Source organism: Halichoerus grypus, chromosome 12 (assembly GCF_964656455.1).
Source record: "Halichoerus grypus chromosome 12, mHalGry1.hap1.1, whole genome shotgun sequence".
In the NCBI taxonomy this organism is placed as follows: Eukaryota; Metazoa; Chordata; class Mammalia; order Carnivora; family Phocidae; genus Halichoerus; species Halichoerus grypus.
This window is the reverse complement of record NC_135723.1, coordinates 48669586-48685457: the sequence shown is the minus strand read 5'-3', so window position 1 is coordinate 48685457 and position 15872 is coordinate 48669586. Positions and strand designations below refer to the sequence as shown.

At 35.9% G+C, this 15872-nt stretch overlaps 1 protein-coding gene across 1 annotated transcript in view; it reads left to right on the top strand.

Moving 5' to 3' along the window:
- The window catches only part of AGMO (alkylglycerol monooxygenase), a 372856-nt gene that overhangs the window by 48453 nt on the left and 308531 nt on the right, over positions 1-15872 (top strand). The window contains exons 3-4 of the mRNA XM_036068884.2: positions 784-914; positions 12836-12987. Of these exons, the coding sequence (XP_035924777.1) occupies positions 784-914; positions 12836-12987 (283 nt within the window). The remainder of the gene's footprint in view (positions 1-783; positions 915-12835; positions 12988-15872) is intronic.

Sequence of the window (15872 nt, the reverse complement as noted above, 5' to 3'; positions counted from 1 at the left end):
GAGAATATGTTCTTGGGACTTCAGTTTAGAAAACTTCAGAACTCATGACCAGCTTCCAAGTGAGTAAACCTAACTTTTTCAGGATTTGATATTATTCCTTCCCTAGTTTTTTAAGAAGAAAAATGTGGTACTCACATCTTCATAAATCATTATTTTTCTATTTTAACACCAAACTTTGCTCAGTATTTATTATCTGTAGTGGAGCCTAAAAACACTTATTATAGCACAAAACTAAGTCTGAGTGAATAAAATTTGAATGATGTTTTAAATACACATTTTAAATGATCATATTCTTTGAAATACTTGGAAGAAAATGCTTTGTTCCTACAGTTTCAATTTTGTCATTCCTGCAATTCTAATATGAGTAACTAGAAATATGTGTATCCTAAGTGAAGCCTTTCAAAGAGGATCTGTCTTAATCATGGAGATAATAAACATCTGATTATTGTACTTATTTTAAAATGTATTTTTTTTAGATCTAACTCAAAACTCACCCCCCCCCCCAGCTTATTGTTTTCTTGGCAGAATTATCATGGTTACATCTATGGTTATATTTCATTTCCAAATTGGATGATAGATTTTGAGCACCTGTTTAGTATATGTCTGAAATAATCAGATTTCTTTGCCTGCTGGGAGGAAATGATCCTCTAGGATAAGTATATACCTTCTCCTGCTATGAGATGTCACTCTGGGCCTCCCACTTCTGGAATGACTAATCAGGAAATGTGGAAGAATTTCATACCAAGCACAATAGCATCTTTTTTGTGCCATTTCCTTTTCCAGGCAACCCCATTTTTCATTTCCTTAATGCTTCTTGAACTGGTCGTCAGCTGGATTCTCAAAGGGAAACCACCAGGTCGTTTGGATGATGCATTGACATCAATATCAGCCGGCATTTTTTCTCGGCTTCCAAGGTGAGTTAGTTGTTAGCCACACTGAGTGAATAAACTGAAATTCTCTAAATAAGGTGGAAAAGGAACCCACTGTATGGGAAGTTAGTCTGTTTTCACATATCTACATATACCCCCAAAGTATCCAGTTACTGTCATTATTTAAATTCTTGATATTTCGTTCACCGTGGATTTGTTTTTGTATTCATTGTTAAAGATAATTGCTCTAAATATTATTTATCTTGATTACTGATTTTATTTCTGCCCCCTTAAATTTTGTGCCCAAGGTAACTGCTTCACTTGCCTTACCCTAGTCCCAACCCTGAGTTATGGTCTAGTTATCTACTGGGAAGTTAATTTTGCCTCCGCCAGATTCCCATGCTATGCAATCTGGGGTACAGACACTCTCTAGTAAAGATCACAGAAAGCTTTGAATTACTGCGTGGTCTCCTGAGTGGTCTCTAGTCCTGTTTCTAGTGCTACTTCATTTTTAGCCAAACATTTCCGTAATGTGGATCTGGTGAAAATTCTTTACATGTTCCATATTGCCTAAGGATAATGTTTGAATTTTTTTCCTGATATATAGAAGCCTTTGTCTCTCTACCCTTACTTTTTCTCCCTTCATTCTCCTTCTGCCTTTGCAATATTTCTTCCTTCATACTCTACTGCTTGCCATTGCCCAGATGTCCCACATGCGTCCCCCTGCTTGGAAGGCCATTCATGTGGCTAACTCTGATTCATTTCTTAAGTCTAAGCATGGACTTCTCTTGAAGAGTCACACTATGCAGCAAATCTTCTCTGTCCTCCAACACTGCTTTAGGCATCACTTCACTATGGTCCCATGGAATCTTGTGCTTACCCCAGATACAGAATTGTCACAGGGCATTATGCTTACCTGTTTTTTTCCCCAGTCCTTCCTGATAAATTTCATGCAACTTGAGAGCAAGAGGGATCTTTCTTCATAATTTTAACTCCTATGCCTGGAATGATGTCTGGTATATCCTAGATTTTTTTTAAATTTAATATTTTTATAGTGTTATATTGATGATAAGATGAGATGATGAAGGAACAAAACAGTAAACAATAAATGACCTACTACTTTTTAGAAAGAGTAAATTATAATGTAGGCAGAGCAGAAAGCAATGCATGGGAGGCTCTTCAGTGCATGAGACTTTACCAAAGGGGCAGAGGGTGAGGGAAGATTCCCTTAGAACTCTGTGCTCTGCATTGCTGAACTCTGTGCTCTGCTACTTCCCACCCATTGCTTCTTTTACTTTTTTAAGAGCTTTACTTCTGATCAGTGCTCATTGCTTTGGAATGTTTCTGTGAACTACTCAGTGGGAAACCAAGGTGGATTTTTAAAAATAAAAACTTAAAGATAACTGAGAAAAGGTAGAATAATTTTATACACTTGCATAAAATTGTTTAGATAGGAAGTAAACCTAAGAGTAAAACTTCTTTCATAAATGTTACCGTGGAAAAGTAGGCTAATGGGTATTAAATAATAATAGTAATAATTTTGATAATCATCATAATAATGACTCTGAAAATCTCATATGGTTGCACATTGCTGTCAGAATCAGAGGATAATATCCCAAGTTATTGGCAGTTAATTCCCCTAATATGCTAAATAAGAGTTTATAAAATTATACATAAGTTCCTCTATTTCATGTCTCCCTTAAGCAGAATTGAGCAAGAAATATATTCAGCATACTGAAAGGATATGTAGATTTGATTATTGAAAACTACCCAGTTGGTTACTGTAGTTTATTTTGAGGAAGTTAAGTGTACAAGTTCGTGGAAATCAGACAGTTGATGAACTGTAAGAATAACTTGATAATTGAGAGGTGCCCTGCAGGTACAATTAGGGATCCCATATTTTGTTGAGCTGGAATGAATTTATTAAGAACTCAAGGAGACATCAAGTTGAGTGAATGCTTCAGCAAGACTTTTACTTTTTCAGGTTGGACTTTGGTCACAAGTGGAATTAGATTATTCTCTTATCATAACATGATAACTACTAGAAATAGAAACTGCATCCTTAGTACTATATTTCTGCTCAGCAGTGTGATAAAAAGGGCACAGAGTTTTAACAGGTACACAAGAATCAAATATATATATGATTACTAAAAGAGGAGAGGGAGGGAGACAGGGAGAGAGAGAGGGGGAGGAGGAGAGGGAGAGGGAGAGGGAGAGAAAGTGAGAGACCAAAACAAAGCAGTCCTTCTGGGATGGAAACATGCAGCGCCTTTCCTTCACAGCCCACTCCCCAGAACACTCTTTAAGCTGACACAATCTGTTCACCCTGGTGCCCTTTGAAAGAAGTTGTGAACTTGAATGTGGAGCATATTTTTCCATAGTTGTATTTTGAACGGGAACAGCAAATTGCTTGTTGTTGTTGTTTTTGTAGGTGTGGCCAGCAATTCTAAATTATGAAATGTGGATAATTTTGTAAGTTTTGCAAGGATTTTATCTTTTATAACCTTTTACCTAAAGCATTTCAGCAAAGCAAATTATCTAAAAAAGACATTTTTAAATATTTTCATTTATTTTGTTCCTATTAAGCACGTGCGCGCGCGCGCACACACAGGCGCGGAGAAGGAAAGCAGATCCATAGGATCCACTCCACTCAGTCCCCTTTCAGCAAAAGACAGGAACTCTTAAAACAATATTTCAGCATCAGGGGGAATCCTCATGCAAATCATTAACAGCTGAAGGTTAGATTAACACGGCATTGATCATATCCTCTCCAAGGGACTAATTTCATTTTCTACACCAGCAACAGGGGCTTGCCACATTCTTAAAATATATAATTGTGAGGAAAATGGTACTATACCATTTATTAGTCTGCTTGTGAGGAATTACACTTTGGATAATAATTCCAAGTAGGCATGTGGCCTCTGACAAAAGAAGTTGTGGAAATCAAAGTGAAACCATGAACATGTTTTTCCACTTTGCCTTTCATGTAATGGAAATGCTGTATGCAGACTTTGAGGAAAAACAATGTTTGTTTGAGGATCTCAATTTCATTAATGCATAAAATTCAAAATATCTTGAAGATTAGTAGCATACTTAGCACATTGATAGAAAAGATACATACTGTGTCTTTCAAATATTTATATAAGGGAAAATATTAATCATAGACAAGATTATATCTTGTTTATAAGTCTGTCAGACAGCCCATGACATGTAATAAAAGTCCATCTGGCCTAAGAACCAGATTCTGGGCAGACCTGCATCTGTTTTGTTCTTCTGGAATCTAGTAGGCAGACTCTTCCTCGTTAGAATCTAGTTCTGAAGTTATAGACAGATATTTTTATTTATCATAGTTAAATGCAGTGGAGCATATGTAGATAATCTGCCTTTCTATCAATTACTTGCATATGTGACTATAAAAATTAAACTTAACAAAATACTTACTAAATCTACTTTTAAAAAATTTATCTAAAACTTGTGAAATATCCTGCTACCGACTTAAATGCTAATGAGTGAAAAATAATCACATCTCTTTTTTTTTTTCCTGCTTATTTAAGCAGAACTCAATTTCCAATCCTTCATTAGAAAACCAGGACCTCAATTTGTTACTTCCTTCCAATGTTTCTGCTTCCATAAATTGCATCCTCCCCAGAGAAATTTTATTCCCGATATAAATATCTACAGTGTGTTTGTTTTTAATGGGTTCATTTAGTCTGTTGAAACAGCAGATTATAAATCAAATTGCAATAGGTTGAGGGATAATTTAAGTAGGTAAATTTTCAAATAAGTTGGGGACACTCCACTTTTAATACATATGGGTTGTTGCCAATTTTTACTATGGAGCTAGCTCCACAATGTTGAAACATACATAGGCACTGTTTTACTGGCCATGACTGCCATGGAATTTTCCATTCCTGACAAGAAAGTTTCAATTCATTAAAAAAAAAAATTAAAGAGGAGGAAATTAAACTTCTTTAAAATACTTTGACTCCTTGGGGTGGGATTGGAGAATAAAGGAAAATTGTATACTGGGTTTTTATACTAGACCGTAGTATCAGCAGTAGTACTGCCTTTGGCGACATCAGACTACTAACAGATCAGTGCCTGTCATGTTGGATGAGGACTTGAAGCAGTAGCTATTCATTGTCCAGATAAGATATAAGTGCATTTATGTAATATTAATAATGATATTTTACTATTACTATTACTATATTAATGTAACTTTTTATTAACACTCCAGGGGAAGAAAATACATTTTTAAAACTTGTTGGTTTGTTAATTATATTTGCTATGGAGAAGGCTTCATTTCCTCTTAACTTTTACCTCAAACTTTATAAGACTTTGTCTTTGTTGTTAATTGTGGAACTTCAGAGATTGCTATTAGACTAACCTTCCCTAATGATGCAAGCAAGCTTCCTTGCACTTGCTCAATAGAGAAATGGAATTACTTCAAGTAATTTACTTCGTGCAAAGTAAAGAATGTAGCAAATTTGCTTCTTCCAAATTTACTACGTTGTATTTATAAAGGTCTATGGTTTTTGTGGTTGTTATAAAAAGAAATTAAGTGATTGCTTCATCAAAGTAACGTCATTTCACAGTAAGAAAAAGCAGTACAGATGTTATCTGTCTTCAGGAGGTAAAGGTTGTATTACGTATTCTGTTAATACGGAGCGAAAATCAATATTCCACTAGATGGAGCAAAAGTGGCAGTAGCTTTACAGATAGGGCAAGTCCCTGGACTAGGTTTAAGAGATTTTGAAATAAATAAACAACAAAATTTGTTGGAAAAAATCGGTATGTACTAGTCCAACTATATTTGTTTATAACTTCGTGAAGTTTGAAAGGAGATTTAGAATGATCCCATTCAAATATTGGTTTATTTTCTGATTTATAAGACAGCATTATTAGAAACAAAAATGTCCTATTGATTTTCTTCAATTTTGCATTATTTGGCCAAATCAGACAGTACACACAGTTCTAATGACAATGATGAAATAGTATAAATTGGCAGATATCCATGAGTACTGAGTACAAAATTTCACTTCGAAAGTCTCTTTGAAATTTTAAGTTTAAAATAAGAGTATTACATCAAATTTCACTTGATGAATGATTAGAGCATGGGAGTATTTGAGAGTTAGAGAATTTTAGGGTCCTTTTAGCCTAATTTTCTCATACCTTAAATTAGCCCTGAGACGCTGAAGGGTGGACAACGTATCCAATGTTAACTTTCTGCTTTTGGTGATGGGTACATTCAAACTGAGATGACTTTGAGAACTGCATAGCTTTGTAATTCTCAATCTCCAATTAATATTTATTCTAATGCACTGATCCTTTTTAAGTCTTAACATTATAAATTAACTTCATCTTTTTTAAAAATTCACAATCAGTCCAGGCATAGCAATTTCGTACCTCGCCAGATTTTATAGTAACTAAACATTGACAGGACAATTTTCTAGTTTTGAGAGAAATGTTATAAAAAAATGCTACCTTTCGTTTACCAAAGACATACCTCAGACACAAGAGAAAGTAACTCTTTGGGGAGAAATTATGAAGAAAAAACGACAATGGGAGGAAAGCCTCTATAAAGGCAGGTTGCTGATTAGAGGATTCTCATGTCTCTTTATATTTAGGCCATTTTCTTTGTCTTGCATTCAAACTTATTGAGTAAAAAGGATCTAGTATTTGGTATGCAAAACCCCTCTGCCTCCCAAAATTTCATCTCCACATGATAAAGTAAGCTCACTACATTCATACAGATTACATATGTCTCTTCCCACAGGATGGAGTTTAGAGAGTTGAAGTTTGAATTCCACAGTGCAGAGTCATATGCTGGGGGTCAGGGCTGGGAGAGGACAGAGGAATTGGGAAGAAAAAGAGGAAGGAGCTTTGGTTTATGATTCAGGGTCTGGTGGGAACATTTTTGAAAATGTAGGTGCTATTTCCTGCAATCAAGGGCTTTCCAGAGCTTGATAATCATTTCCCAGCTGTATCCCTTTGCTGAATTGTTTTTAGTTGTGGGCACTTCATGGCTGTTTTTTCCCATTTATAATGGAATAGGATCATATTCATCTTGCTGATAGAAAGCAGGGAATTTAACTCCCACAGCTTTTCCCCTCTCTCCCTTTGCTTTGGGGAAGGTTTGGCTTCTTGCTAAAGTGTGAAAAAAAAAAAGTCTTGACTGTAGTATGTCAGGCATATTTCAGCTCGATTTGTGTCAACCCTAATAAGTAAGTTGACAGAGTAATAAATTGGTTGTCTGCTCAAGACCTGGCACCTGTACAGGAAATAAAAAAGTATTTCAATTGCAGGCAGGTTCTCTTTGTTTTGTAAGTGGAAGTTTTCCAGGGCCCCTCTTTCTTTTATTAAAGTCTTAGTGTCTTTAAAGCCTATTTCAACTGTCTGTGGAACTGACAAACGAGATAGCACCTTTTAAAACAAGGTTCTGAATGGATGGCACATTGGTGAGCCAGGTGATTCTGAGTGCCTTGTTCACCAGTGTGTCCTCCCCGTCTCGTGTTGTACCTGGCACCCAGCAGACCCTTAACTTGAATTTATTGAATGATTCAGTGAATCCGTAAGTGGATCTGCCTTAACAGCATGTACTAAAGCTTATGTAAAAAGCTATAGATGATTTCAACTTTCTGTTATACTTTCTAAGTTTCATTTTTTTTTTTTTTCTTCCTGGATCAGTCTTTTTTAGGGTTATTGAGTGGGACAATTTTGTCCCTCAAGAGATATGTAGACATTCTGTTGTCATAAGGGGGTTGCAGGGCTGTGCTACCAGTACCTAGTAAATAGAGATCCAGGGGGCACCTGGGTGGTCCAGTCAGTTAAGCATCTGACTCTTGCTTTCGGCTCAGGTCATGATCTCAGGTTGTGGGATTGAACCCTGCACCAGGCTCCATGTTCAGTGAGGAGTCTGCTTGGAATTCTCTCTCTCCCTTTCTATCTGCCCCTCCCCTGCTCTCCCTCCCTCTCTTTCTCTCTCTCTAAAATAAATAAATAAATCTTTTAAAAAAATAGAGACGCAGAGATGCTGCTAAGCATTCTACAATTCACAGGACAGGCCCTCACAACAAAGAATTATATGGCCCAAATGGGAATAATACCAAAGTTTAGAATCCCTATTTTAGAAAAATTGTTAGATTGAACCAAACAAAATTGATATTATTCACTATTTTTTTAACCTAAGAGTTGAATTTTATATGGTTAATCCTCTATTAATGGATACTAGGGATCAATCTTAAGATTTCATAATTTGAGTAACTGTTTCCATGGAACAGACCCCAACAACAAAGCACCATCTTGAATAAATGTCAGCAGTGACACTGTTAAGAAGCCCTTGTCTTGGGCGCCTGGGTGGCTCAGTTGGTTAAGCGACTGCCTTCGGCTCAGGTCATGATCCTGGAGTCCCTGGATCGAGTCCCGCATCGGGCTCCCTGCTCGGGCAGGGAGTCTGCTTCTCCCTCTGACCGTCCCCCCTCTCATGTGCTCTCTCTCATTCTCTCTCTCTCTCAAATAAATAAATAAAATCTTTAAAAAAAAAAGAAGCCCTTGTCTAAGCATATGAAAGTTGCCAACCAAGCTAACATGCTTTAAGATAAAATTTGTTCTGTCCCCACCTTGATAAATGTTATGTATTAGTTTGTCATGATTGCAGATCTGCTTTTTTAAGGCTCAAATGAAGTTGCTTTGATCTAAGAGTAAATTTCTTTACATTGAGGAAGCCTTGTCAGGACAATGTCATCATAATTGCTGTGCTACTGAGTGTTTTCGATATAAACATAAAATGTAATGGACATTTAACCTTTAAATATCAAGAATTTGTGAGGACTTAAAGCAAACATTCAGCCTGCGCAAGGCTACTCTTTGCTGACCTAAATCGCTCACTGAAGACCGTGGGACATGAGCTCCTGCCATGGCATGGCTACTCTTTGCTGGCAGTGGTGGAAACCGTGCAGCCGCCCCATGAAAGAAATCATCTTGCCCACCAACACTGGTGCCTTTGTTCTGCCAGCAAAACTTTCAATTTGTGCTGGCAGCTAGACATCAGTTCTTGGTTGGCTCAGCTAATTCTTCCAAGAACCAACCCATAGAAAGGGTTCACTAAATCTGGACTTTATTTCTTCCATCTCCCCTTCGCCCAAAACAATAGTGTAATTAATCTGTCACTGGTTTGGAGTTTTTATTTATTTACTGACTTATTAAGAGGCATGATCCTGTATGCTACTGGCTTGTGAGATATTATTATTATAAATTATAATTCCCACAATAAACCTGCCTTAAATAAATTATTAGCAAAGACAGTCTCTGAGCATAATTTGCCATGAGCACAATAATAAATAACATGGATAACAAACTGGATAACAAGTTTTACATTTTGAGTTTTTGGATTCCTCAGAGTTCCAGAACAGTGTGGGAGTCCCTGGCCCATAACCTGTTCTTATCTCATGACAGACCCCAAACTCTTGTATGTGAACATCCCAGAATGCTTGTCCCAGTTCTGTCTGCCTATCTAAAACAGCCACTCTGGATTACCTTGTCATGTATAATAGTTTACACATCTGCATAGGTTGGCTCTCTGGAGGACTGGACCAAGAAAGAGGCCCATGCAGTTCCTACAAGCAGCCCAGAGCCATTTTGATAGGGATTCTGAAATATCCAGGGCATGGCCTGGGTTGTGACAGGAATTCTGCATAGGCAGTTTCCTTTGGTCAAGACTCACACTCAGGGACAAAACTGCTCTTTCTAGCCGTATAATTGTTGGAGAAGATCATTGAGAGGATGTATCCACTGGGTGACCCTCGAACAGGACTTGGGCAATCAGAGTCTCCTTACCTTTCTGCTGTCCTTGGAATGTATATTCTGCTACTATTCCCGTACTAGCAGCTGTTTTAAGGATGAAGCCTTCAGAGAGTAAGGTGTTGAGATCATCTGGACTGAATATGTGACTAGCAGGCAGGTAGAGAGATCTACTTATCTTGAGCTGCCCAAGACAAGCCTTCTATGTAAATTTCTTTGCTTATTAAAACTACCACCCACCATTCTGGAGTGGTTTGCCACTTTCTTTGGTTTCTCCTTGCTCTCCACATAGAGGGGCTAATTTAAGAACCAACAATAATATCAAATTGAAAATTGGGTTTTAAGATCTGATAATGAGTAGTCCTTTTCAAAAATGTAGGCATTTGACATTTCTATTCATTATTTGTATTAATGCTGTTGTGCAGTGACCTAGTGTTTTATGTCACAGATTAATAACGTGAAGCATTCAACATATGAGACAATTTTAATGTTATTAAATCATAGTTACAGTCATATCATAAGGTTAAAAGTAGATTAAAATTAAAGGCCCATATCTTCAAAAGACTCAGTTACATGCTAATTCATATATACTCACTGTGTAGAGGGAAATACTACTAAAATGGTGAATTTTAATAACATACCAATTTGAGCTTCTTCAGCTTTTATTTAAAATTAGAATGTTTAACAATTTCCTCATTTGTTCATGGTTTATAAATGAATCTTTATTAAATAGAATGATTGATTTATTTTACATATTAATGATAAATATAAAAGAAAACGTCCATTCAACCAAATTTATAGAAGTGATAAAGGAATTCTTATATTTAGTTTAAACTTAAATTTGATCACAGATAATTCCAAGAGAAAATGTTACACTTAATAAAATTGAAGTATATGATGTATTTTTTGGAAAGTTCTTGAAATAATAATGTACAGAAACTTGGAAGCATAGGTGGCAAGGCATATTCTGGTGTCTGGGTTTTAAAAACAATTATTTCTTTTAACTAGATTTTGAAAAAAAATTTTTTTAAAGATTTAATTTATTTGAGAGAGAGAGAGTGAGCGTGAGAGAGAAAGCATGAGCAGGGGGGAGAGGCAGAGGGAGAGGGAGAAGCAGACTACACTGAGCAGGGAGCCCAATGCGGGGCTCCCATCCCAGGACCCTGGGATCATGACCTGAGCTGAAGGCAGATGCTTAACCGACTGAGCCACCCAGGTGCCCCTAAAAGATTTGTTTTAAAATAGATGCCTAGTTGACATACAGTGTTTTATATTCGTTTCAGTTGTATAACATAGTGATTCTGCAGTTCTATATATTATGCAGTGCTCACCATGATAAGTGTAGTTACCGTCTGTCTCCATACACAGTTATTACAGTATTATTGGCTGTATTTCCTATGCTGTAGTTTTCATCCCCTAACATTTATTTTATAACTAGAAGTTTAAATTAAATCTCAATCCCCTTCACCTATTTCATCCATCCCCCCAACCGCCGCTGCTGGCAACCACTAGTTTGTTTTCTGTATTTATGAATCTTTTTTAAAAGTTTTGTTTATTTTGTTTTTTAGATTCCACATGTAAGTGAAATCATGTAGTATTTGTCTTTCTCTATCTAATTTATTTCATTAAACATTGTCCTCTCTAGGTCCATCTGTGGTTGTCCCAAATGGCAAGATCTCATTCTTTTTATGGTCCTGTAATATTCCATTGTATATATTTACCACAACTTTTAAGATTTTATTTATTTATTTGAGAGAGAGAGCAGAGTGAGAGAGAGAGCACAAGTGGGGTGGGGAGGGACAGAGGGAGAGGGAGAAGCAGACTAACCACTGAGCAGGTAGCCCGATGCGGGGCTCAATTCCAGAACCCTGGGATTATGACCTGAGCCAAAGGCAGACGTTTAACCAACTGAGTCACTCAGTTGCCCCTATTTACCACATTATGTTTATCCTTTCATCTACTGATGGACACTTGGGTTTTTTCCATATCTCATCTATTGAAAGTAAAGCTGCAATAAACAAAGGGATACATATATGTTTTCAAATTAGTGTTTTCATTTTCTTTGGTGAGTACCCAACAGTGGACTTACTAGATCATATGGCATTTCTATTTTTAATTTTTTGAGGAACTGCCATACTGTTTTTTACAGTGGCTGTGCCAATTTACATTCCAGCCAACAGTACACGAAGGTTCCCTTTTTTCCACATACTCACCAACACCTATTTCTCATCTTCTCAACCATAGCACTCTGAGGGATGCCTCAGTGGCTCAGTTGGTTAAGCATCTGCCTTCAGCTCAGGTCATGATCCCAGGGTCCTGGAATCGAGTCCCACATCAGGCTCTTTGTTCAGGAGGGAGCCTGCTTCTCCCTCTGCCTGCAGCTCCCCCCTGCTTGTGCTCTCTCTCCTTCGCTGACGTGAACAAATAAGACGTTTAAAAAAAAAAAAATAGCGCTCTGGTATAATGTGATACCTATTGTGGTAACTAGGTTTTTATACTTTATTTCTAGGAACACATTATTCCCTTATATCTTGAGAGTTGTAATTTATATTACTACAAGAATTATTGAAATGCTATGAGAATCCAATTTGTGATCCTAACTATAACATCTAAAAACATAAAAGTATGTGTATATGTGTGTGTGCCAAAGAGAGAAGGAGGGAATAGAGAGAAATAAAGAGAATAGTTAGCCAGAAGCAACTTTAATCTAAAGGCAAATTTTATGGGATTAACATATTTTAAGGCAGTAGGCATTTCTGCAGTCCCCTTTAAACTTTATACTTTTTACAGTTCCTTTATAAAGCACCCTTATTGTGCTCTTCATTAAGATTTGTAAAGGAAAGTCACCGAAAGTAAGTTGTAGTTTTGTCATATTTATGTTGAATGGGTTCCATGGAAGTATTTTAAGAGACATTAAAAAAAAGAGTGGCATCCTAAATTCCATGAAATTGAGAGTGTAAATAGCTGGCATTCATGATAACTATGAGGCACCATGTGAAATTGAGCCTTTTAAACGGTAGGATAGGACAGTGAGAAAAAAAGAAGAGAGAAAGAATTTTATTTTTATATATGAATACCCTAATTTTTAAATGTTACCTAAAATGTTTTAGCATAATTTTACACTTAAAATGTGGTATAATCATTGTCTGTGAATTTTATTTTTCCAGCTTGTTTTCCAGGAGCATCGAACTGACCACTTACATTTATATCTGGGAGAACTACAGGCTCCTCAGTTTGCCTTGGCATTCTCCATGGACTTGGTATTTAACTTTCTTAGGAGTTGATTTTGGCTACTACTGGTTCCATCGCATGGCCCATGGTAAGTTGCAAATCAAGGTTTTATTGATAATTTATGTTGAATTGTGTTTTGCTCATAGTAGGTATTCAGTAAATATTGAATGAATGAATAAATGAATAACATGGCTTATTTTATAGCCTATAAAGATTAATGATGAAAGTTTCATTTGAAATTTAAGTGGAAACAATCTAGTCATTTTTGAAAAAAAGTGAAATTATTAGAGATACATTTTTCACACCTCTTGTATCTAACTTGTTAAAAAGTTGAGAAAGTGATGACTGTGGCATTACTCTTTAATATACTGCCTTCCATTTTTCTTATTATGACATGCTTGGTAGAGTCTACAGACTCTTGCACATAATATCAGACTTCACATCACAGTTATCAGTGGTCATTCAGAAGAGCTCTGGAATCCTAGGTAATGTGTGCTGTCACACACAAGCTTGATGCAGGTTCTTGGCAGTAAGTCCACATTGCAAATGAAAATGCAATCATCTAGGCACTAACCATAATGCATTTCAGTATTACCATAGTTTTGCAAAATTTCTCATCTAATATAAAGCCCTCTTACTGCCCTGGTTCACTGAATCTGCTTTTTGGGACTCATAGCTGTACGTTCCAAAGAAATGTTTTGTTATGAAAAGGGAAATGGAAGAACAGGAAACAATCTAAACCTCTGTAGGGCTAAGTCGAGATTGGAGAATGATTGTAAAGGTAAGGTGAGCAAGTGGTCTCTAAGGAGGAAGAGGCGTGCAAAAGCATTTCTGAAGGGAAATGGGGGAAAGTACTAATTTTGAAAACCTACTGAAGAGTAGAACTGAGCATTTCAGTGGGTGGTTGGGTTGAGTGGGTGGGGAGGAAGGAAGGAAGAGGAAGAAATCTGGAATAATAATACAAAGTAGATGGGAGATGGCAAGGAGACCTGAGATCAGGGTGAATAACCGAGCAATGTGTGTAGGAGTATGGTGACCAAACATCCTTCCCAAAAGAGGATGAAGGAAATAGGAGCAACATAGGCAAACATTATGCTTAAGGCAGCGAAATTTTAAATGCAGCATTATTTTTGTTAAGTATTTTAAACATGTACATATAATGAAACTATAAAGAATGTTAATTCATTGAAACAATTTGAAGGGAATATATAAATTAGAAAAAGTTATTTATTTTGTGTGTGATAACCTTTGTCTTGGAAAATAATAGGTCAGCCCCTGACATCATTTCCTTGAGTATAAATGCAAGAGGATACTCCCAAATTGAACATGACTAGGAATAAAATATGGTCATGTAGTAAACTTTGTATTTTATTTCAAAATAGTAGTTTTCTCCCTAAAATAAACCCATTGGCAAGCTTCCTCATTTTCTATACAACAAACGGGTAATGCAGAAAGCATTTATGTTGTATTACTTAATTTCAGGAGCCTTCTAATATCACACTGTCCTGTACAGATGTGTTTGTGTGGGAAATCTGCAAATTCGCTTAATCTTTAAAAGCCCATTATAACAGGAAGCAAAGAACCAACAAAATATTACCAAATATAAAACTTTTAAAAATATATGTATTGTTAAGTGCTCTCAGTTAGGGAAGAGCAATAAAGTAAAATAATATATTAAATACATGGAATCGAGGCTGTTTAAAGTATGCTTCCCATTAGAAAATTTTGAGCCAAATCCAGTGGAGGCAGGCATTAAAAAAAATCTGAAAACCTTCTGGAAAAATACTCACCACCTTCAGGCTATGAAGTCTAATCTAAATTGAAAGACTTTTGACTTGTGAGGGAAAGCTCATAGGAAAAAAATAAATTAGTAGTTGAATGTATCAACCTTCAATATGATAGCTGACTTCTAAATTTTATGTGGTAATAATATAAAATATTAAAATGGATTTTTAGAAACCTAGAAGTACACAGGAGTAAGAAAAAGTTATAATATCAAATTTCTTGAGGCTCTGGGGTTGCTGAGGTAATACTGATTAATTAGTCAAATTTATTTAACTGAGAAGTTTGAAGACTTCTAAAATTCTAATGTTGACCTAAAATATAAGAAAAATCCCTCTTTTCCTACTTAATGTGTTACTTTCCTTTCACTACTTGTAATAAAATAATAAACTAAAACTGCATTCCACATTTGTTGATATGTTAAATGCTATGAGTTTTGAAGAAACAATATATACTTTTTATTTTTACATGTATATAAACTATTTCTTTAGTAGTCCAAATTACTTTTAGGGTTTTTGTTGTTGTTGTTTTGTTGTTGTTATTTGGTTTGTATAAATGCAGAATTTTCTCACATTAAGAGTATGGAAAAGAGTTAATTCTCAAAAACTTGAATTCGATTTCTATTCCTGTACAAAAGAACAGAGGGATATTTGAGTCTCTTATGTTATCTAAATTTCATTCCCTTTTCCTCTGGAATAATGAGAAATGAATTGCCAATTATTGTCAACTTACAGAAAAAGAAGAAGAGCACAATAACTTCTATAAAGTGCCTTGACATCGTTAGAAAGAAATGTAAAATGATACAATTAAACAGGTCTTAAATTAAAAGTAGCTTCTGGCACGCTTAGTCTCCAATACAAAAGGATACATTATTTTTGTTTGTCTTTCCTATTAGTTATACTAAACATGTAAAAAATCGAGTAAAGGTTTTTAAGGGAACACTTAAAATGTAAGTGATTACTACTTAGCAAGAGCAAGAATGAGCCTTCCAGAGTGCTAGTTATGGACTTGGGTCTTGTCTTGGGTGGTAGCTACATGAGTGCATGTACTTGTAAGAAACATGTTGAGTTGCGTACTTAAGATTTACATACTTTACCTAGAGCTCAAAAAAAGTTAAATTAGTAAACAATCCCACCAGTATGATTTCTTAGTGAATAGTTTGAAGTCAGAATGATATAATGATTAGCCCAA